We start from the raw sequence: 24,707 nt of genomic DNA, 5'->3' as shown, positions 1-24,707 counted from the left end.
TGGGGAACGGAGCAGCGGCTGCGACTACGGCGGCACCGCGCCCATGGTGAAGCGATGTTCGGTGCAGCGCTGGAAGAGAGCAAAGAACAAGCTCCAAGGCAGCTGGAGGTGTCAGAAAGCAGTATAAATAGAAAACCTGACAAGGACCACTTGCAAAGTGTAGATATGGAAGGGAAAATAGACCCAACAGCAGTACTGGTAAAAGGAAGACCTCTCAAAGACAGTCAGAAGAACCGAATCAGCAGTACAGACTACAGCTGGGGGAGGTAAAGAGGATGCACATCTCCAACCTACCCTAGAAACCCTGACAGTAATACCACTCAACTGTGGTTCTAACCTCAACTGTTTTATGGTTGAACTAAGGCTGGTGTCCACTCTGGTGTTGCAACCTGTTACCAAGAAAGTGCATGATTTGTTACAAAGAAAGCCAATAGAAACAATATGGAAAAACCTTATGCAGGGAAAAAAATAGTTAAAGACTTATCATGCATTGTCAGACAGCCAGGCATTAATGATTTGTCTTCAGCCTGCATTTTATACTTTCTATTTCAAAAGCCAGATCTTGCTCTTTGTTTTCCATTCACTGCAACAGAAACAGTAGAATGGATAAAACTAAAAAAAAAAAAAAAAAACCACCCAAAAACCACACAAACACAAAACCAAAAACACAACAAAACCAATACCCACCAAAAAAAGCCCCAAAAACCTGTGGAATTCATCCATCTTTCTAATGGGGGTTTTTCCCCTCTTCAGCACAAGAAATAATATTCACACCAAGAAAGAGATAAACTCATTGACTCTAATGAAAAAAGAGGAAAACTCCACATTGTTGAAAAGACTGAAATATCTTCCCACATCTCAAGTTAACACAATTACACAGAAGCAGCTTCCCAGTTTACTTCACTGTGATGCTTTCCTGAGAGCCAAGTTTAGCTTACAATTTCACACACCACCACAGCTTTCTCCTTCTCTACCCACGTATTTGCTTTGCTTGTTGAGTAACATGGTTTATGAATTTCTACCCAATAGGTCTTTTCAGAAACACAAATGAGACCAACAAATGCTTTCAGCATCTAAAGCAAAGCTGTAATCAGAAATGAAAGCGCTTCACAGACCAACTACTCAGAAAGTTGCCCCTACGGAGCACAAGGCTTACGGTCACTCTTTTGAGATGAAGTTACTTGGTTAACACTCCTGGTTTCCAAAGAAACTGCTCTGCTAATACATGTTTAAAACATAAAGTTCCCCAATTAGGCCAGGAAAGATTTCCTGAATTTACTATTTGAACATATCTGCCTATATGGAAGCAACACCACTTGCTCTCTTCACTGTTCAAGGACTGCTTCAAGGAGTGAACCTCTTTGCTCCTCTCACAAATGATGTAAAGAATTACATGTCAGCACAGGTAGTTTTAGGTTAACTTGAGTATAATGGCATTTCCCACAATTTGGTAATGAGGGCTTCTTATACATGTCTAAGAACAATAAAAGCAGCTGTACTACTACAGATGAATATGCAGAAGGATTGTTTTCAACAACACTTTATTGAAGCACTGCAAAACGATCACAATGATAGATGTTGCCTTTAACAGAATAAAGCCTGTAATGTCATAATTTAAAGGCACTAATCCTGGCACAAAGGTCTACTTACCCACCTTCCACTGTGACAGAAATAAAAACACCCAGTATTTTACTTTTCCTTTAAAACAGTATGTGCATACCCCTCTGAGTGCCATTCTGTGTCATTTAAGTGACATGTAAAAGAAAAACCCCAATGTTTCACCAAGGCATACTTTGACATTCGACATCTGTAGTCCTAAAGCAATGGACTACTCATTGAGGGTTTACTGCCTAGTGAGACAAGTCATTCTACACTCACGTTTTGGGAATAAAAGTCCTGAAGCACATACCAGTCTCAGGCAGTCACACATTACTTCTCCTTTAGCACAATTCACTGCTTTGCTGCTTGTGTCATTGGCAATGCACTGCTCTCAGCAAGACAAGCTTAAATAACCTGATTTACACCCTCCGTTTAGAATTCGAACAGCTCTCTCCAGTCAGGGTCAGTGCAAAAGCAAGCCAGCAGGGAGCAGAGCTGGGGCATGCCACTGGGAGGAAGCGCATCTCTTTTACATCCAGTAAACACACAAGAAGCAAATCATGACATGCCACTGCACAGCCACAGTAACTATAAAATTAAACCTTAGAAAAGTTAAAAGCTTGATAATGTGGCTAAGCCATATTTCAAGTTATTATCGATCCCTGCACAACATCCCTATATTAATTTAATCAGAGACTGTTTAAGGCATTTTCTTTGGCCTCCCTTCTTCTACCAGAAAGTAAAGATTATGGAGCTCTATGTGTCAGTATCCAAAAAGGACTGTCTTTCCAACCTGTTTCCATAAGATGCAAAGAGAAAACACAAATCAGTAAGAAAATAAATTATTAGTTCCACAGATCACAGAACGGCTCCACATTCGTGCATCTTTCATGTTGCCAAGTTGTAGGACAGAACTGCTCCGTGCAACTGCTAAGACACTCGGGCTACAGTCCGGGTGATGATGAGAATTATGCTGCACTGTAATTGCACTTAAAGAAACCACCATCCACACTAACATTGGAGTTTTTCTACAAGGAAAACTCTCCCATAGCCCAGTGCTGCAGATGCATGCACAAACATCTTTCCAGTCTGAAGACTTCCTGCTCTACGATCAATAAGAGCCATCACTTGTACTGATCAAAACCAACACCAACTATTTAGAGTTGACAGCTATTTTAAATCATCGAGACACCACACAATAGCAACACATCACAAAATCATAAACATATGACTGATGTCCAACTCCCATGCATATTTATGACCAAGACTTCTCTCTGGCTCAGTATTTGCCTTTTCACAAGACCTGGTTTTCTTAATATGCTAACATTTCAAGGCCTACTGCAGACATATCAGAAATGAGTTTCAGGACAACGGCTATTGATACATAATTGGTACAATATTGGTACAATAATTTATATTACTAAATTGCATACCCAAAAGCAACTTTTCTTGAGAATAGGAAATTACATCAGTCTGTCTTTGCTGTCCAGGCTCACTACAGAGCCTGAGACAAGCAATCATCGTGAGAGACTAGACTGGCCCAACAGATTTCCAGAAGCAGAACACAACTATAGCATCTAAGGTCAGCAGACAACACCTAAATACCTGCCTTAGGCTCCACACCTTCATTAGAACAGAAAAGATTTAACCTCAGACTTAACTGTGCCAGAGGAGTGAGCAGTTTTTTAAGTCCAAGGCTGAAAGGTGGTGAGAACAGCCTCACTCCTCTGGAAAGACTTACTACACTTTTCTGTTTCAAAATTAAGGTAGTTGGCAAGTGAATCAAGCCCTGAAAAAGAAAAGTGTAATCCTTTACACTGGATTCAAGTAGTCACTTGAAGGTCTATACTTAAGCCATCTGAGTAACTAAGGGCATCTGGAAGAATAGTACAGGAGCAGCTCTGAAAACTTAGTCACTTTGTTAAGTAATGCGAATGTACTTTCTAGAGTACATGCATCACAGATGGCCATTGTAGCTCTCCCTGCTATTTACATTTAGTAGAAACTATTCCTGAAATACCATGTCAAGCAAAGAGCTGTTAACCAAATTCATACCACAGCCGATTTAAGTGATTAGTACTGGTATCAGACCAATCAGGGTGACAAATCTTGCAGCAGTAATACTGATTTTGTGTCTAGAAGTATTTTGCTTTGAATTTTCACTCCACGTAGCTTGCTTTGCATGCAGAAAACTCCCATCAACTGAAGAAATATGCACATGATCTTTTACTCAACAGTTCATTAGTCCTTCCACCAGACAATCTACACGTGAAGGATGCTAACTGAACACTACTGGAGCCTAAAAGCTAACCTGTTACAGTTCAGTAAGTGTGAAAGCTTACATGTAGGGAAGCCCTGAATAGAAGACATCCAGTTTGTTACCATTACTTGGAAGATGTTGACATATGGTCCTGTAACTTAATCAGGGACCTATGAGAACTTAGTGCAACAAAGCGTTTGGAAAGAACCATCACCTTAACTTTATTAAAGTCACAAAAGAGATTTTGTTCAAGACCTTAGTCAATGAGAAGCCTCACTTCCCAATGGGACAGGAATCTTTATGCTTTAATTGGCAGTGAACGATCAGGAACTGCTAGATCTGACACTTGTGCTAGAAAAGCAAAGGTTTTACTCTAGACTTGACAACAAGAAACAAGCTTGTAGACACATGCTTTTTTTTCTTGGAAACAGAGCTCCAGAAGGCTGCCTCTACTTAAGACCCTTCAGCTGACCAGTGCTTTTCATACACTGAAGTCTGCTGAGATTGACTAGCTAAGCTTGTTCATGTAAGCTGAGAAAGCCCCAGGCCTGAAAGGTAGTTTTATGTATTACACTTGAACAGTTGAACCACAGAACATAAAGAAACTCAGATATTTACCAAGCCTTCTGCCCCCACTCTAATCTTGTGGGAGAGGAGACAGACATCCCATAACATATTTCCATGAGTTAAGCCACATCAACTCAAGTCAGTCAGTTAAGTGTCAATACAACCCTCAAAACATAAGTTTATTGAATAAAGCTGAAGAGCAGTAAACCAACATATGCATCCACCTAAATAAAAAAATTCACGTATTTACAAAGTTCAGTAATTGTATAAGTTGTTCACATGCAGAGAGTAATGCACAGGTTAACAACTGGTAGTGTTTGGATGCCATAAACGCTGAAAGCAGTGAAGTATATAAACACCAAACACATTGAGTTTAGCTATAGGCCAGTTAACTAAACAGTGACCTGGTCCCCCACAAAGATTCACACATTCTAGTTTAGTTTCCTTATTTTAGGCACAAGCAAGTTTGCTAAATAGAAGTTACCTGTAGCAGTTCCTGGTGAACTAGGGACTACAGTAGCAAGTTAATATACCCTCTCCTCTACAGCACCAGAGTATGGATTAATTGAAATCATGCTTCAGAGAACTGAAAGGGGACAAAAAGTTAAAATGCAAATTCAGACTGAATGCAGGCAGCATGTAGTGTCTGTGCAACAGTGCGATAGTTGGTACAGAACAGTAAGGCCATGGCAGTCTAAATTAAAACTGGCTTGTCATAACTGATATGGACTAAACTGTTTCCAACCAAAGACTCCAACATAATGCAAACCACATTTAGGTGAAGAATCACACACAGTGTGAGGCAACACAAGCAGGTGTACCATGTATTTGCATACACTAGTAAGCTACACTGACATTACTGTATGAACAAACCAGTCTTGACAAGTCCGTCCCTTTAAATATACTGAAGTCATTGAGGAAAATAAAGCTACAAAAACATTACAATCTTTAGTTTATGCATACTTCCCTATACTGTAGGAGCTACTCAAGAAATAGGATCAATTCATTGGCTCTCTTGTGCTTTGACACAGTAGAACATCTCATTTTGCAACTTACAGACTTTGCACGTGGTTACATCAAGAAAGCAGGCAGGTCTAGAGTTGTCACAATAGCCTAGATATTCCATAGCACCAGGTGAAACTGTGCCCAGCCATTTCATGAGCAGAAGAGACACTAGACACTTACATAGATATTGTGCTAAAGGTCAACAACTGACTCTATACAGAAACATCAGTAATTTAAGTGTCATGCAGCTGCTCAGAATGTATGTTCTGGTTTCAGATAGAGACCACTAGTATCTGCAGATAGAAAAATGTATTTGAACAAAGTCTGATGTTCCTAGCAATTTGTTTTCATGCTGGAATACTCCAATTTTCTTGAAAGTTTGACAGAACAGTCCATTCCCATTCCCCACATAAATGTTAAACAGAAGCAACAAAATGATTTTAAACAGTTTGAATCTTTCCTAATTCATCATGAGAGTTTTCTTTTTCAAGTGACAGGGTAAGATCTCAGCTGTAGATTAGTGATGCTGATCCATTATGCCTTGTGCTCCCCTCTGCAAACAGCTTCCATTTCTCTGCTTACATACACACATCACATGCATTTGTGAGATTAATCAGTATCCCACAACTCACGCTTAAATGTTTTCTAACTACTGTATGTGGCATCTTACAGAATCTTAATGCTGTCAAGCATCAGCATCTTCAAGCCACTAAACACTAGAAATAAAACACCTGCTGAAAATCATATAAAAACCTGGCCCTGAAAAACCAGAACAGAGTGTACCATCATAGTTAACATGGTAGAGAGATTAGGTTATCTTTTCTTAAAAAGCCCCCCCCCCAACCCTCCCACCGTAGATGGTTGTAAAATAAATATTTGTGCTGACTTTATCATGACAACTCTAGTTGTTTTGTGACAGAATAGGAATACAAGTCTTCAGCAGTGCACATGAGAAATGAACTGTGAAAAGGCAGATTCTTGATACAGGATTTTGGGGTAGTATCTCATTATGGAGGGAAGTGGACAATTGAGATTATGGCCAACTGGTACTGGAGATTCCAGGAAGGCTTCAGCTTCTTCTTGATTTTGAATGCTGAATAAGCCACTGAAGCGTGATATCTGGAGAGAGAAGAGAAGTTCCATATTCAAGTGTCTATCTGTATTTGTATAACTGGCATCACTTTGGTATGCCAGTGTCCTCAGATATGACAGGAATATCCAAGTCCTTCTCTAGAGGATGATCCAAGACAGATCAACAGAACCATTTTTTGGAATGCCTGCTGTCAGTGCTTTGGTCCTATAGCTGCCCAGCATCCCTTAAGGAGCATTTAAAGGAACTGCCCCAGACATCCTTGTTCCTCAGTCAACTACACCTCTAGAAAAAAAGACCTCTTTTAACCTGACACTTTGGTATGACTCACATAATTAGTCTGAGGTCAACATTACTCTATCTAGCCAGTCTGTATCTCCTTACCTGATGAGAACAAAGTTAGTTTAGCCCTACAGTGTAAGGCATCAAGCTCCTCCATGCTTGAAACAGGGTCTCCTAAGGAAGTGAAATGCACTAACATCATACCAGCCAAACGCTTCTAGCAGCACCTTCCCTATAGCATCAGTGATGCTCAGCTGTGCTGTGAGAATTGCGTGGGAGATATGAGAGAAAGGAGTATGAGCTGCTCCTGTCCACCACATTTTCATCTTTAACTGATAGTAAGGTTTGTGGCTAAGAGGTCAGAAGAGTTCCAGAGGCTGATTTTTCTGCAAAGAAGTTGAGTCCTTAACATAAAGCAGTCCTGGTATCCTTTGTAGCTTTTTCCTGTGACCACCAGCCTGAAGTTTCCCTCATCAGTAAACTTGTGTTAGCCTGCCAGTGAACCAGTGTTAATCTCATGGCAGCCACAAGAAGGCAACACTTGCTATCCTTTTCCTGATTTTATTATTATTATATTATTATCCTGTGCTTTTATTCAGTTGAGATTACTTGGTTTATTTACAATACTTATGTCAAGTACTTGGTATTACACAGTACCATGGTTTCTGCCTTTGAACTTCAGAAATACGAAAGCAATTGATGTCAGCACCAGAAAAAATTACTGTCTGGCTGCATGGAGGAGTGACTAGCATAGGCCACAACAGAACTGCTTTGATAAGACAGCAAGGGAAGATGATAATTTCAAGGTAATGACTGAGGAAAAACCTGCTTCAAGTACTTGCTAGCTTCATGGAGCGTGGCAGAGTTGAGAACACCCAACAGAAGTATAAAATCATTTAGGCTAAGCTAATGGTGAGACTAGTCAGGTATTTGCTACAAACTAAAGGCAAGCAGCAGATTTCACTTCAATACCAGTCAAGCTTCCTCACTGCCATCAGGAGTTATACAAAATTTAACCAGTGCACTTACACATTATTCCTTCATTTGTTACCAGTTTCCTGAAGCCAGGAAGCTTGTGTTTAAGAAGTTACAGTCCCCCAAATCCATCCCCTGACAGCTCTTCATAATGTTTAATATTTTAGGTTAATAGTTACCTATATTATCTTTCTCTTTGCAAGAAATTGAGTAGCAGCAGATTTCTCTGTCCTGAATAGCAGCAAGATTCCTACAAGAAAGAGAACATTTCAACATACACTCATAACAAAGACTCTTACACTGACAATCTGACCTGTTCATCTTCAAATAACGTGTTTCTGTACAATGTTTCAGCTAGCTCCTGTTGCTGGGTTTTCTACTTACAAATAACAAACTTACTGATGTAACAACCTTATGTACATGAATTCACTTATTGAGTTAAAGTAGCCTTTCTTCGGAAGGGTTAGACTTACATCTTTTCAATTAGCTGTTTCTCATCCAAAGCATTAGGAAGGTCTCTCTTATTTCCAAGTACTAGAACCTGTAATCCAGAGTAAAAGGAAACAGTTGCAGCTTTGCTTTTTAGAAACAACAACAGAAAAAAAACCCACACCAAACCACACAACAAACTTCAGGGAGTCTGGTAAGTAGTCTGCACTAGCCTAGTACATTGAACAGAACGAGAAAATCACTATTAAACCAGATGAAGGAAGACTGACCTAGTCACAGGAAAAGTGGGGGTACAAATAAACTGTTACATGCAGAAAGCAAGCATGAGAACACATCAGCTGATAAAACTGAGAACAATCCCAGTAGACTTTACCTGTGATTCCCTAAACTTACTCTATACTTCTGTAGTACACTTTGGTTAACCTCAACTATAGCAGACTCTAGAGAGCACAAACTCATGCTGTGGAATATTCTACTATTGGAACTCCTGTCCTTTTTTTTTTTTCTCTCTTATTTTATTTTTTTGTTGCTGTTGGCACTGAACAAGAGTAAGATACTGAAGGATTGACTGAGGTCAACAATTTGATTTACGACACAATGGGCAGCTATTGTTCATGCTTATACTAACCAATAAGGTTAGGTCTTTCTTACACTTAACAGTTCAAGCCAAACTTCAGAGTTGCTGAAGTTATACACATTCTTCAAGTTTAATACTGTGTAAGGCAACATTACTTACAGGGATTCCTTGTAACTGTGGCTTATCTAGAAGATTGTGCAGCTCATTTCGAGAGGCTTCTATTTTTTCACGATCTGCAGCATCTACCATGTAGCTTTAAAGAGAATTTAAGGTTAGGTCAGTAAGACTGAACTACTTCAGGAACAGCAGTCTTTCCTTTACACTGTTCTAAGCACATTCAACAAGGCTCTAAACAAAGCTAGATCTTCTGAGCAAAGAATTTGGCTCTTTTAAAAAAAAATCTCCAAGATCAGAGTAGATGGAAGATTCTTTCAGTTAGACAGCACTGCCATTCAGTTCAGACAGGAAGCAGTTAGTACTCCAGATCAGACACTGGTAAGAAAATAACCTATCTTGAGCCCTTAACTTAAGGGTAAAAGAGGTCAATATGGCTGCAGTTCAGTTGCAAAATTAAAACAAGTACTACCAAGTCAGGCATGCACTGTTAGAAAGGGTACACGCAGAAGAGGAGCAAATCTGAAGTTAAGTACTAGCTGAAAGAAGACGACACTTACACAATAGCATTAACTCCTCTGCAGTATCGCTCCCACATGCTTCGGAATCGTGGTTGCCCTCCTATATCCCAAATCTTAGGGCAAAGGGAAAAAGACAATTTAGCCATGCACTGTGTCTAAACATGTCACACAAAGAATAAGACAAAAAATCAAAACACAGTTTTTCCTTTCACCTTAGGCCAGCTGCAGGACCTCTCACATATCAGAGCAGAAATAATACCTAGTACAGCTGCTCAAAGCTTGCAGGCCCAATAGCATAAGTTGCAAATTAGAGGATCTTATACCAGGTGCAAGAACACACTTGTGTACTAAATTTACACACTGTGCTATACAAGAAAATAAGATAAGATGTATTGATTTAAAACTGCTTTTTGATGTAAGCCTTCCTAAGCCTTCTCTTAGCAATACTGATGAGCAGAAGTGGAGAATCTCTGAAAATTAATTCAGATTAGAGCCAGACAGCTTTATCACAACATTGCTTTAACTAGTCCATAAGTCTGGAAATCACACACAGATTCTCATTTAAGAAACCCCATAAACAAACATATGCGCATCCTTAAGCTATTTGACAGATTTAGCTGAGCCTCTTCAGTTTCCTGTTCCAATGGTGGGAGCAAAACAGAGCAAATATACAAATTTTAAACTAAAAGCTGAAAACCACCTTGCATGGGTTTAAAAAGAGACGGATAACAACAGCAACATACCTTTATTGTAACATTACCCTTTGTAACTTTCCTCATGTTGAAGCCCACAGTAGGAATCATATCTTCACTGAATTGACCTGACTGAAAAAAAGAAAGGTGAATTTAGTGCTTACCTGATGCAGCTAGTTTACATATAAAATATAATCTTTTATTGTCTTTCAACTGAACGCTTTATAGACAAGAAGTTGCAGATATTATATCCATGTGTATTGAAGTTTGTGTTAAGTCAGTAGAGTAATTTCTTACAAGCACTGAAACCTTTTTTTTTCCAAGCCTTGAGGCAGTCAGGGCAGCAAAGTTACCTGCGGAAAAATGCTTTGCACAACTTAACAGATGGACAAGCAGGGCAAGTATAGGAAAAGAGCCATTCACCTACTTCTGCTGGAGCCAAGTTCTGCACATCAGGATCTTCTAGTTACCTGGAAGCTAGATTTTCCTCTGATGCAAGCTACTCTATGGACAACAGTTAGAGCAATAAATCACTCCTATGGAGTAAGTCTCCAACCCACAGGTATGGGTTAACTCCCTGAGGAGCGTTAAAGGCTAGAAAGTGGAAGGACCTGACAGGTCTGCTTCCTGCTAGACTACAGTGTCCAACCTGTTCCACAGTGGAAGAGGAATGCAACTGGAGAGTATTTCAGACCATTTCCACCCAAAGTTTAGCATCACTTTAAACTCTGACATAACTGCCACAAACCAGTGCTGTATTAGAGAGGTTCTCTGGTAGCAGATGTTTTACTGCCTTTTACACTTTTATCTGTAACAGCTTGAAAGCCAAGTTCACAGCTATCTCCTGCAGCTAACCCAGGAGCCATAACAAGCGTTACCAACAGCAGTACAGATTTCTTCCATGCTCCCTTAGCTATTTGGCAGAAGGTGAGTCTTAGCCACAGTGGTCATTATGTATCACACTACACCCATTATGTGTAATACAACCAGAAAGTCAACCAGATTTGGAAAAAAGATCAACTCAAATGCATTCAGTTGTTTAATTAGGATCTGGTATCATAGCAGCAGAAAATCTGTTTCTCTTCCCTGATGTTGCACAGAGAAGCTAGCCCGAGTTAAAAGCCCTTTAGGATCTCTGAAGCAGATGTCACCTCACCCTACAGTTAGGGCCCAACTGCTCACAAGCTGGAAGTAGTAACTAAGTCTGACTGGACATGCCAAGAAGACCAAAAGCATACGGGCTTGTATCAGGAATAGTGTGGCAGCAGGAATAGGGCAGTGATCAGACCCTGTGCTTGGCACTGGTGAGGCCACACCAGTGTGTCAGTTTTGGGCCTCTCACTACAAGAATGGAGCTGATCCAGAGAAGGGCAACAAAGCTGGTGAAAGGTCAGGAGCACAAGCATGAAGAGGAATGGCTGAGGAAAGTGGGGCTGTTCAGCCTGGAGAAACAGACGCTCAAAGGAGACCTTAACACTCTCTACAACTACCTGAAAAGAGGATGGAGCAAGGTGGGTGTCAGCCTCTTTTCCCAAGTAACAAATGAAAGGACAAGAGGAAATGTCCTCAAGTGGTGACAAGGGAGGTTTAGATTGGATATTAGGAAAAATGTCTTCACAGAAAGGGTTGTCAAGCACTGGAACAGGCTACCCAGCAAAGTAGTGGAGTCACCATCCCTAGAGGTATTTAAAGACGTGTAGATGTGACATTTAGGGACATGGTTTAGTGGGCAGTGCTGGGTTAACAGTTGGATTCGGTGATCTTAAAGGCATTTTCCAACCTAAACAATTCTATGCTTTGAGTAGATGCTGTTCAGAGTTTGCAACCAGAAGACAATCAGCTCGTAATACCAATGTTTTGTCATTCACTTCTATGCCTAGAAGCCTGCACTTTCTTCAGCTTGTTCCCATTACCTCACCTTCAACTCCCCCCATGATCTTCCCCTAGCATACCAGAGCTGCAAGCTTCACATAATACAGAGTCCGGTATAAGGCTGACAAATATTAGAAATCATATGAAAACATACAGATGATAACAGTCTCATTTGGGCTTATTTGGCCAATCTTTCAGTTAAATGGCATGCTGATCTTGCCATTGACCTCCAAAACAGAAATACATCCAGAGCTTAGACTTGAAAACACAGCAGTTGCTGAACAGGTGGTGATTTTTCACATTTAATATCTGCTTTCCAGATGCATGGCTATACAGACTAATTGTGTTTTGAAAGAAGCAAAAAAAATAACTAAGTCCTTGAATCCAAGGAATGCAACAGTAAAAAGCAATGATCTGAAAAATGGACAGCTTAAACCTCATTAGGCAGGTGTTTTGCATTCTCATTTGCAAGATGTTTCAGCTCTTTAAGCTACACGTATCAATCTCATGCAGGACGTTTCAGAAACTACTCTAACCTTTCTGCTAACTTGGCAAGGTAGGTGCACAATCTGCATGCTGGTTCAGGAGCTTCCTGTTCCTGCCTTGAAAGCCCAGTGTACAAGTTGCCCATCTCAGCCACCAGTTGGATTACGTGTAGCTCAGCAGCAGGTGATTAACCCTGCTTTCCACATCTGATGCAGTTTAGTTCAGTTCATAAAACATGCACTGCCAATCTTGCCTTTGAAGGGTCAGCTCGCAACGGTTGCTCAAGAACCACTGCATTCCTGCCTCTGCAGTCACACCCTACAACCACATCTTCTAACCAAACATCTCCCAAGCACTCCTTGAACCTCCATCTCTGTGCTACATCGTATTACCCACCACATATGCTGTCAGCTATCCCACTCATACTTCGAGACTCTTCACTCAAGTGCTGTTCCTGCCAATAGCTCATGCTCTCTTTCTTTTAGGATACAAATAGCTCTACCACTCTTTTAGAATACGGATTCCTTCAGATTGGAACAGCTCCTCTTTTGCCCCGTGCTTAATGTAATGCTGAAGAAATTTCTAGAAAGCTTCCTTTTGGTGCATCACAGTATCTTCAGAAAAGCTGCTGCACCCTATACTACTTTACTAGTACTCTACCCACACTACACACCCAGGTGGCATAAAAACTTGTTCTGACTTGCTCGAAAACTGGACTACAGAGTCACTCAGTTACAACTTGAGTTCCAGCTTTCTGTACATTGTTTTGTAGGCAAGACAACCAGCACTGACATACTTTCTGAGCTGTCAGAAACAGAAGAGAAGCATAGCACAGCTGCTTTCACTGAGCTGCCTCCAAAACACAAGCACACCCATTCCCACTATAGAAAGAGGCTGTGGATTCTGAGGTGAGGTGGGCTCTTTACAGCTTTGAGAGGCACACCTGACTGCAAGGTTTGAGCATACTGATCAACTCATCTCTTCATTTGAAAGACCTTACTCTGATATCAGTGTGGGTGTTCACACATTGTTCACAGCTTACATGAAGAAACCTTATATTTTACGCCACCTTATATTTTAAGATAGATCAAAAATGGTAAAAAGATTGTACAGCATTTTGCTAGCAGGCAGTGATCTCCTTCGATAGGTTCTGCTATTGTACCCAACCATCTTAGCTCAGAAAAGCTCTCTAAACCCAGAGTTTAGAGGGCTTTTGTTTACTACCTCTACAGGGGGAAAAAAGCCAGGAATTCAGCTGCATCTTATTCATATGCAAAAGCTACTTGCTCAGCAGAACAAGAATATGCTTTTATTAGTAAGCAATTCTGTTTGAATCAGACTTCCCTCTGGCCCTCCTAGAGCAGATAACTCAGCCCTATCAGTGTGTGTTCACAATACGATGCTTTCTCCTTCTAAAACAGGCATCAGCTTCCAAACAAGTTTGATAAGCACAGAAATATTTTCAGTTCGTGATCTCAAAGTGCTTGGCTGTTGTCATAAACAGTAGCATTGCTCAAACACTCAAATACTCAAACACTCATAGCTCAAGCTACTCAAGAGTAGCTGCTTACAAATCCAGCAAGAACATCCATTTCAGCACTTGTGAGTATTCCAGTAGGCAGACCCTGTAGTTCATCCAGGCCTCTTGGAAGATCAGCCTTGTGCACTACAAGTGACAATGAATTAAGCCATTAGTGCTGAGGTCACACAGCCTAAAACTGTTCACTGAAGGTCACAAAACAAAGTTAACTCTAGCCCCTGATAATAAAGAGGGAGACTAAACAGACCAAATTTCAGAGACCACATGCAGAAAGAACCTGCAGGATGTTAAGCCTCCTGGTTTAAGACCCTTCTCAATACTCCAAGCTCCCCAAGAACCCAAGCACGTGATTTTAGCGCAATATGAACCCATTTACCTGCCTGAGTATTTATGCTGAATAGGGATTATTCAGAGGAGCAAAACTGCTTCCCAGCTGAACTAAGTCCCTGCATTACATTACAGCACAGGGCCAACACCTACTTAAACAAATCCATTTGCATTCAGCTCACCTTGCATCTAGTCATAGTACGAGCTCTTGCACAGACTGCAGTGTTTATGCATGGTACTCTCCATCACTAACATTCCAGAAGTGTACAAAGGATGAGAGTTTGGTCTTAAGCTGAAGCCAGCTTAACCCATAAACTACAGGCAGAAGACTGCCAGCTTCTAGGGAGTTATGCTTACCAGACTGTCAGCACCAAGCCCTAAGCAGTTTGATTAAGTAATTGAGTGTAATACTGGAATTCTTCCTTCCTTAAAAGCTCATTTCAATATATCAAAGGAGCCATTAAAGGCAGAACTCAAACTGCATCAGTAGAACCAGTGTTCCCTCTTCTTTCCAGCTAAAGCAGTAAGCTTTCTCCTGCTGTCAGAAGAAAGCATGCTGCCTACAATGGTCCTCATGGTCCTCAACCACCAATTCACAGCTACCAGATTTTGATTCCACAGCCTGCACAAGGAGATTCTTTATAACAACAGAAAAAGTCAGGGCAGCCTTCAGCTTGCATCTCATAAAGCTAACATGATTCATTACTGTTACAGGACAAATTTCTTCATATAGTCTTTGTTACTACACACCAAGGATTTCTTTATCTTTACTCATAATACTTTTCATCCATCTAGAAGAGATCACAAACAAGCTTAGCTGATGAGGAGACAATAACTTTGGGAGTATGGATCCCAGCCAGGGCACTCCCAACTCACCTGAACCAGTATATAACCTTAAGCCCTGCTGCTCATCCCTAAACTTTTCTTTTCACACTAAGAAAATCATTGCATCTTTCAGAAATCTCTTCTTAAAAAAAAAAAAAAAAAAAAAAAAGGCAGGGTAATTTTAGCATTACATAAAGCTACCCCTACACTAAGCCTCCTCTGCAACATTCATAACCTCAACCAAAAAGCACATCGTATATGGGCAAATCAATTCTCTAGTTTCTGTAGTCTAGCTGCCTTCTTGAAATACTTCAGTGTTTCAGCTACTTGGGATCACATTCAGAAGCTTGAACTCTAGTTTAGAAGCTTCAATCCTTGTGATCAAACAGGCCCTTGAAAAGCTTTACAACAGCACTTCTATGACTGATTGCTGCGGAAATCAAAATAGTGGTATCTGACAAGAAAATGAAGTTTTATTTCCCCAACCCGGACTTCAATGGTATGTTTAAAAGGACATGGCCTGCTTATCATGTACTACACACAGCAGTTAAATAAGACCTAAAAAGGCACATTTCTATCTAGAAGTCAGTCATACAAGATTTACAGACATTTCATGCCTTTCATGAAAGCATCTTTCTCCAGGTGTTACCACTTAAAGATCTTCCACTGCTTAAAGAGTTCTATATGGAACTTAAGACCACAATGGGAAAACTAGATTTCAATTTTAATCACCTGTTTCAGACCAGGTGCGATACAGCAAGCAGGACCTCAAAGAAAAAGTATTAACTAGAGTATGAGTCACCTCATATTAGCTTTATTACCCAATGAAGTGAGGTAATCCATTTCAAGAGACTTCTCTGATTAAGAAACACTTCACTTAAAAAAATATATCAACCGTTTCACTTAACTACCATGTGTATGAGGTGACAACATATGTTATTTATGACCTACCTGGGTGTTTCCGAAGGCACTAACACAGAAGCAAAGCTCTTTAGACCAATCTTTTTCCACACTTCTCTGGTGTGGCTTGTTTAAGTCAAAGTTACTTTTAATAGTCACGAGGACAGAAGGAAGTCACAGCTCCCAACTGGCCAAGGGAATCCTTTCTTGAGGCATTTCTAAAACTGCCTCTCTCCAGAAACCAAGGCCTCATTCAAAGACTTGTCAGATATCCCAAAGTTAAAACCACACCATGCTAATTTAGGCTTTGACACAAATCTTAAAAAGGGATCTTATTTGCCTATCACTACAAACTGAACAGATTGAGTTTAACTCTTAAACCTGACAACCGTATTAGGGAAGTCCAACTCCAACCCCTGCTCTTCTCCTCTCCTGCCTGCTGAGGATCAAGCTATCAAGCTTCAATGTTCCAGTGCCAAACTCCTGGATCAAGAACAAATCTACCAGGTTTCAAGCAAGACTTCACAACAGGAAGCGCTGCTCTTCTATGAAGCACTTTTCTGAAGCTGAACAAGCGTCCCTTTATTCACCAGCATGCACTGCCCACAGCCTGGAAGCAGAGTCAGTTTACTTGAGTCACCTTTCAGTTGTGTCACGTGGCTGTGGAGCTCCTTGCCTCCCCTACCTCTCCACAACAGCATGGCTGGGACTCGCAGCTTTGATAGCATGTCTGATGAAAACCTGTTAATAGACGCTATCTGCAAAGATACAAATGAAAGAAGATACTACAGACTCCAGTAACTAATGGGCATTTCACATCCTGAGGTAAGAAGCTAACAACTCAAGATGTGATACTGGGATAACATGCAGTTTCTACAAACAAGAGCCACAGGCCATCTACATTATGGAAATCAGGACCAGGAAGAAATGATATCCTCCCTTGTGAGCAAGTTTACTCATGCACATGGAAAACTTATGCTTAATATCTAATTAGAGACAGTGACTAATACAGAGCCTCAGCAAAGCAGAAGCTGCATTAGCTGCATTCAGTTGTAACTAGATTTCACTGCTAAGGTCAGTTTTGAAACCTTCTAGTCAAAGTAAGTTTGGTCCGATCACAAACTAAGTGCATGTTTACACTGAAGGAATAGATATGTTCAAACCAGCTACCTACCTAGAAAAAGATTATTCTAGAATGGGACTGTCTGCCTGTCATGCCCTTTCTACTCCAGCAGCAGTCAAGCCTTGGATCAAGTCTCCTGTGTAATTGCTTGAGTTTTTCCTCTCGTTGCATATGCCTGATTTGATTGGCATAAATTACATTAGAGATTTATATTAGATTAAACTCACTGTTGTAAAGAAACTGGTAACAGCCCTCTGTTAGACAGAACACAACCTTATAAGCCATAGCAAGTTCCTGGTATGCAATCCAGCTTTTAGAGCTATTCTACAGGACTAGCATCTTGCTGTGTCATTCCTTTCATTTTGGTTTTAAGCAATCCCAGCGCTTGAGAGCTACATCCATCCAAACCATTAACTGGCCTGCAGAGAGCAGTTATTCTTTTTTGGCTCTTCTTTCCAAATGCATGCTCTGAATTAAAGTCAGTCAAGGAGGCAGCTGACAAGAAGTTAGCTCTTCATGCCATGGACAGCACTACTACTTCAAGAACTAATACTGCACTGGTAACTGAAGCTTAGGGCTTTTATTTTTTTTTAAAACCAGTAATAAACCCCTGAGCAAGTCCCCTCACTCTCTTCCTTTGAAAAGTCACTAGATTTTTCTAATTAAAAACTTCAGAAATGCAACTTGCTACTTCCAAACTTTAACCATCTAACTAGGCTGTGTCATTATGCATAACAACTTCCTTATTTCACTCAGTTTTGCAAGAGTGTTTGAATGACACTCAGATAAATGTCTGGGTGTGATCCTAATGTGTGGTTGAAACCTTGCAAGGTTCAACCACTAGCAAAGCAAGCTGGATACAGATGTCAGCTTCACTTAGGTGTATTTTTCCCATTTGAGATGATTTAGATGGACTAAACCAAAGTGCAGCTACTACAACAATTCAGTACTACTCCACATATCTGCAGTACAGTTTCACAGATAACTCCTTGAAAGAAATGTGCTGTTGATACTACACAGACAGAACAGCAAGGTCAAGTGCCATCACCATCTAGGATTCCAGAAGACAAAACACCTGCAGAGTAACCTCAGTGCCCAAAACTCTACGAACACATCAGCTCAGCAGCCACAGATTGAAGCTGTTCAACAATTTCAAAGTTCTATTTTTAGAAATCCAAGCTCAGAGGTAGCAGCACTTCTTATTGTGTTAAAGAAAAGGCTTCTAGCATTCTTTGTCCATCAACTTTCACCTAACACACCTAGGCAGAGTTTCCTTTTATGAAGGTAGACCCATTTCACAACATTATCATGAAGACCACCAATTGCTAGCATCCACAGCTACACAGGAGGTTAGTTACATTTCGACAGCTAGTTAAATGTAAGGATTCTGTATAACTGCAAGAGAATGACAGTCCTTTTCCTATCCTGCACCTCATTTAACTGACAAATAAACACATTCATAAAAATAGTAATATTCAGGTGACAGCCTCCAAAAAAAAAAAACAACACCAACAAACCAAACCAAAAACCAAAACATGCTGAAGCTCTTCTGATTGTAAGGTTGAAGACACCAGCTTCCTTACTCTAGAGGCACTGAACTCAAGTCAGCCATGCTCCTGCAAAACTAGAAGGTACCCTGGTTTCCCATTTCAGTCTCCCTACAAATTCCAGCTTGTCCCTTTGAATTGTCTTCCATCACATGCATCCGCAGAACAGGATACTGATGAAGCTGAATACAGCATTTAAGCAAGCCATGCTTTATCTTGTTCAACAATGGAAAAGTTTCATGTAGGAGGATTCCCACACCCATCCTTCATCTGCTCCAGGCAGATCATCAGGTAAGTAGGCCCAAGTTCAGCAGTGTGCTGCTCTTAGGCTTTAAAGTTGTACTTCTTAGCGCATACCTTAAGAGAAAGTAGATTATTTAATGCAGGTTTCACCAAACAAGATAAGCAAAAATCTGAGAGAAGGACCATGAGAAGGTAACACTTGATCATTTACTGATGACCACTGGAAAAAAAGTCAAATGGAGAAAAGCCACTGAAAACACATTACACTATCTTCACATTATGCTAACGCAAGCCTGACCAGACTAATACGCTGACTGAAACAAGCCTTCAGAGCACGCGGCAGAGCTCCGATACAGCTATCGGTGTCATCAGGGTCCCATTAGCACACAAAGGTTTATGGAGGCCCCGCGCACGGCTGGCTCCGCCACCGCCTAGGAGTCGACCCCACGAGGGCCGCCATGCCCAGCTCCCACCCCGGGCAGCCCCGCGAGAGCGGCTGCACCCCGCAGTCGGGCTCCGCATGTGAGACACGACCGGCCTGGGGCGAGCCGGTAAGCGACAGCGAGGACCGAGGCCGGACACCAGGCCGCTCCCGGCCCGGCCCGGCTCTACCGCGGGGCCTGCACCGTCCGCGGCGTGCCTGGCACCGTGCGGCTGCCAGGTCTACCCGCCAGCCCCGACACCACCCGTCACGGTTCCGGCGCGGCCCGCTCACCGCGATGACGTTGACGAAGGTGGTCTTGCCCGAGTACTGCAGCCCCACCAGAGTGAGCTCCATCTCCTCCTTCCAGAAGAGGGAGCGGAACCAGTCCAGCAGCCGGGAGAGTAGCGCCAGCATGGCTGCAGCAGACGGGCGGGCGGGCCGGGGCTACTGGCGGGCTCGGCCCGGGACTGGCGGCGGCGGCTGTCGGGCACCCGCGCGCTCCCACACGGCCCGGCTCGCCCCCGCGCCGTGGTCATATGACACCTCGGCGCGGCTCGCGCGACGCAACCAAGAGAGGACGCGCCGCCGCCAGCCCCTCCTCTGCACCGCCCCCTGCCGGCAGCCACCCGCGCTGCGCCCGGGGAGGACCGGCGGCGGCGGGAGGGCGGGGCGGAGGCGGGGCCGCACCACCCTGGGCGGGAGCTGGTCCGGCCCCTCACGGCTGTCGAGTTCGACGCCCCGGTTTCGGTGTACGGCGCACGCCGTTCCTGCCAGGCAGCTGTGCCGTGCTATGAACCATATCCACGGCCCCTGAGCCATCCCCAGCCGCCTGCTCCATCTGGCCCCGCAGAAGTGCCCCGGCCGCCCGCGGATCCCCTCAGAGCCCCCCCGTCCACTCAGCCACCCAGCAGGGCCGGCAGCAGGACCGCACCAGGGCTGCATGGAGGACTGAGGCTCCAGTTACAAAGCACACCGGTTGTGGGGACTCTTCTTGATGCATCCCCAGTTTGTTGCTCTCTCGGGTGGGTCTGTGAGAGCTGAACACTGAAGCATGGAGCTGCAGTGCCCTGCAGGCACATCGTAGGCTTGCCGAGCACCAAGGGTTAAGAAATACTAACCATGATGTTTCTACATGATACAGAGTGTTTTTTAAAGCAAGTGTGCTCCTAGAACTGCAAACATCACTGCACATGATCTTAACCTCGCATAACCAGATGTTCTCTAGAAGCTTTGCCAGGAATCCATGCAGGGCACTGTAACTGGTTATTATAATCCTTGGACATATTAAGCCTAGTTCTGTAAAGCCAATAGCAGGTGAAGATTAGAAATCCCCCAGCTTCAAAGAAAAGCAGAACGAGGAGGCAAACCAGTGCACACATCTGCATGGGTTTAAAACGAAAGGCGATTGGGGCGGTACAGATTTACAAGCTCTAAGCATCTTGATGTACATAATAAATACCACACCTCTCCAAACATCTGCCCCCAATGGGACATTGATGAGTATCCCAGTGTTTCTGTCGTTGACAAATTGCGTAGCTCCAGCTTTCCAGGTAGCTCACCAGCGGTGACTTTTGCAATGTGAGGCCAAGGCAGGAGGGACATGAGCTGAGCCTATGAGATGCACAAGAAATGTTTTCCATTCACCTGAAGTACAATCTTTTTCTTTGGGATTTCTTATGATGTTGCAGAAAACCTTTCATGACTGAAATGAAAAGGTATTAATGGATATTAAACAGGATTTTTTGGTTGTCAATAGGGTGGAAAACAGCTTCTGTTTTGCACTGTGCTGCAATGGTTCTCAAAGTATTTTACAAACAGTAAGGACCTCAGCTGCTGTGTGAAGAGCAAGAGCAGGGTCACAGCTCTCTGATGTGCTTTGTTAGCTCACTGTGCTTCAGTGTTCAGCAGCATTTTTCAGGGCACCAAGGTCACGCTGAAGACCACCTTACTCCTTAATGAGAACTGAAGTGCAAAGTAGTCCGGGCAAAGCTGGAAACCTTCAGCCTTCAGACACTCACCCACTCTTGGGGCACCCACTCCACGGCAGTGCCAGCCATCCAACCTCCATAACCCCAAAGGGCTCACCCAACACAGGCAAAAGGCTGTTCCTCCCCGCCACAGCACCACACTGGGAGAGGAAGGACCAGCACAGGCTGGTTTCTGTTCCCCCGTTGCCCCTGGCTGAACCTACGTGGTTACAGAAATCCCAGCTCCAAGGGGAGCAGGGGAAGCAGGTTAAGCAGTTTTGTGGAGGTTGATTAATGAAGAGACAGAGGCCAAGCAGCTCAGACAGTGCATAAGAGCATACAGTGAAGCGGTACAATCAGTACCTGGGAGTTTCGGCATTGTTTGGCATTGCTCATATTTGTAAAGAGCAGCAAGTACAGCATGGGTATGACCAATGCCAGCAGAAGCTAACAGGCCTTCTCCTTTTTATTCTCAGAGAAATGTTATAGCTTAGTTAGTTTAGCCCTTCACTAACAAAAATCATATAGGAACCGCTTTTAAACACAGGCAGGCCATGATGCTAATGCATGCAGCTGGCAGGTTGCCTTTGTGCTCCTTGATGAAGAGAGAGCAGCAGCATATGCAGCTGATGGATTTCAGGCAGCCAAGCGCTGCGTGCAGTGCCCTCCCGAGGCTACGTGCTGTGCCTGGGACACCTGCAAAGGGTTCTCCTCCTGCATCGCTGCCAGGGGATTCTCTAAATCACACTGCATTATTTTTCTGAGCCAATGAGTAAGAAAAGGGACACACACGCACGTAATTGTATTCTTCAAACAGTGAAAAGAGGTGAAAAGAAGCAACCAGAATGAGATTGGTATAAGATCACTGGGACCACATGAGAGGTTGGCATCAGCTATGCTGGCCACATCAGGAGGAGCCACACCACCCTGACTGCTCTTTTTCTGCTTGGCAGCTGCTGACCTTGGGAGAGCTGTACTAATTGGTTCTTTCTGCACAAAGGAGTAAGTACTACACGCAGAGAAAAAAGCCTGTTCCTGTCCTCGGCTTCATGGGCTGCACAGCATGCTGCAGAGCGTTTGTGGAAGGTGCCTGCCATCAAATGCCACTACTCTGGCACTGCAATTAGAAATTACCCAGCTCCCCGGTGGCAGGGAAGGTGGCTGTGCATGTGTTTTTCCACCCCAAAACATGGCTTTCTTTTGTATCCATAAAAAGCCAACCAATATTCTCCTTCCAATTAAGCTGTGATATGAACTGCACTTTGAAAGATCTTAATCCATTTTATGGTTTATTAACTCAGAAAATTTCATACCCATGGCTAGCCATATCAAAGAGGATGGAATGCCTGGCACCAATTAATTCTAATAACGAGCTAAATTGTGCACAGAGTTTTGAGTCTGTCATTAGTACAAGAAAATAGGACAGCTCCTCTCAAAATAGAATATCTTACTGGACATTTCTTTAATTTGTCTTTGGCTACAGACTACTCCCACTGGCTGATGCAGACGAAGACACTAATTGATTTGATGAGTTACAGAAGCCTGCTGTGTGGTACTTTCCCCTGCTGCTGAGCAAGGAACCATAGCAAAATAATAATGTTAATATTGCTCCGAGATTTTGCATTTCTGTTCATTCATGTTTTGTACTTTAAGGAGGCAAATACACACACCCTGTTAGTGCTGTCAGTTCGTTTAGAAGCTCATTTTCTTCCCAGAAGGGTTTCGATGGTCATTTGTAAAATGCCTTAGAAACTGTGGATGCTTTCAGGTCAGGCATCCTCCCTTATCAAGAGGGAAAGCAGCTGTCTGAGCTGGGGAAGCTAGGGAGGACCCGTGTGTACAGCTGCCCAAGAGCCTTGCCCCGCAGCACCGGCAGGTGGGGTCTGCTTCCAGCTCTGCACTTTCAAGTCCCATTTAAAATATTAGCAAAAGAAACAGAGGCAGATGATAGTGTATATGAAATATGCGTTATTCCTATGTTACAGATGCTTAAAGGAAAGGGAAGATTAGTGGTCACCTGTAAAGAGATGGACATTAAAATAACTGATGATTTCTAAATCTACCAGACAGCCTATAACACTGTGTCTTCCTGCAGTTTTACTCAAGGCTTGCTGTTTTGCAAGACTTATGGGTACTGCCACAGTATAAATACTCACTAAAGAACCTGAAGAAGAGAAGGAAGGATTTCACTGTGTCTTCCCCCCAGCTTCCCTGAAGAAGAAACATGTCTATTGTGCTGTTACTGCTGGAGCTAAACCAGAAGTATTCCTTTGCCGTTGAGGGAGACAAGCCTTGTAAACTAAATCATAACTTATTCTCCTAGAGATGTTTGCATGCTGCTATTCATGCCTTTCAGTCCTGTCTCTTTTCTGCGGCCCAAGACAGCATAAGGTCTGGGGAGGAAAGACACAGAAGGGGAGGGAGATGCCAGTGAAAGAAGCACAGCTCTTCTTCCCCAGGCTGCAGGCAGAGGCATGACTCCTGCGTGAAACCTGACATGAGCACAAGTATCTCATTTCCCAGTGTCACGGGATCATAGAAGGGGTTGGGTGTATGTCAGAGGGGTGCATGCTTGGCCCCTAGGTTTTCCAAATCTCCAAGAGGACTGCCTATACGTGAGCCCAGGGGAGAATCCTCAAGCTGTTGTGCCACTGAAATGATCTGGTGTCAGGTTTATTGGGAGGCATTACCTTTCATGCCCCAGCTTTACCTTCTAGTAGTCTAGCAGACTGGAAACGTGGCAGCGACGAGGCTGGCAAGCTGTAAGATTTTCCATCACTGACAGTGCAAATATAAATGATCACAGTCATTTTAGCATTTTGATTTTGTAGATGCTGGCAAACACTTTGCAGTGTGAGCTGCTGCATGCAAGTGATGACCTTCAGGAATGCTGGCGTCTACCCATGGCAAAGCAGCAGGAGCATGAATCAGCAGAAGGGAGCAGGGAAAAAATGATGGTTAAAAAAGAGCCTGCTGTTAGCAGTAAGTTAAAAAAAAGTTTCCTCCTGGTCCTCCAGTCAGATTTATTAGCAGAGACCTTGGCACTTGCACAGACCCCTGCGCAAAAGCCAGGCCCACGCTTGCAGATTTATTGCACTGTCAGGGCCTTTGCCAGCTCAGTCACCACATTTCACCTTTTCTGTAATTTAGATTTTAAATCTAAAAAGAAACAAAGCCAGTGCTAAGTCTAATCCCAAACAGTCTCCAAGTAAGCCTCTCTGAAAGAAGGGCGTAGAGCCCTGAGCCTCCAGCTCTGTGCAGACACGTGTACTACCAAATGTAGAGGAAGCCAGCACCAAGGGGAAGCCCATAGCAGTAACT

The 24,707-nt window shown here is 42.9% G+C and overlaps 1 protein-coding gene across 1 annotated transcript; it reads right to left on the bottom strand.

Annotated features, from left to right (window-relative positions):
• Positions 1-79: 79 nt before the first annotated feature.
• On the bottom strand, positions 80-19,982 carry ARL8B (ARF like GTPase 8B). Its single transcript, XM_080625791.1, has 7 exons — positions 19,711-19,982; positions 10,184-10,264; positions 9,480-9,553; positions 8,965-9,058; positions 8,252-8,319; positions 7,958-8,028; positions 80-6,550 (listed from the first exon to the last, which is right to left on the bottom strand). Exons 1-7 carry the CDS (start codon positions 19,831-19,833, stop codon positions 6,501-6,503), a joined length of 561 nt encoding a protein of 186 aa, XP_080481917.1. The 5' UTR covers positions 19,834-19,982; the 3' UTR covers positions 80-6,500.
• Positions 19,983-24,707: the final 4,725 nt, after the last annotated feature.

Source organism: Psittacula echo (assembly GCF_963264785.1).
Source record: "Psittacula echo genome assembly, chromosome: 9".
NCBI classification, from domain to species: Eukaryota; Metazoa; Chordata; class Aves; order Psittaciformes; family Psittacidae; genus Psittacula; species Psittacula echo.
This window is presented reverse-complemented; position numbering and strand designations above follow the sequence as displayed.

What these genes read in the sequence shown, in the direction of transcription:
- ARL8B (XM_080625791.1), bottom strand. Translation starts at nt 19,833, where the DNA reads ATGCTGGCGCTACTCTCCCGGCTGCTGGACTGGTTCCGCTCCCTCTTC. An exon ending in AGGGTAATGTTACAATAAAG is followed by an intron (nt 9,554 to 10,183) that starts GTATGTTGCTGT and finishes CTTTGCCCTAAG; the next exon opens with ATTTGGGATATAGGAGGGCA. An exon ending in AAACAGCTAATTGAAAAGAT is followed by an intron (nt 8,029 to 8,251) that starts GTAAGTCTAACC and finishes TCTTTCTTGTAG; the next exon opens with GAATCTTGCTGCTATTCAGG.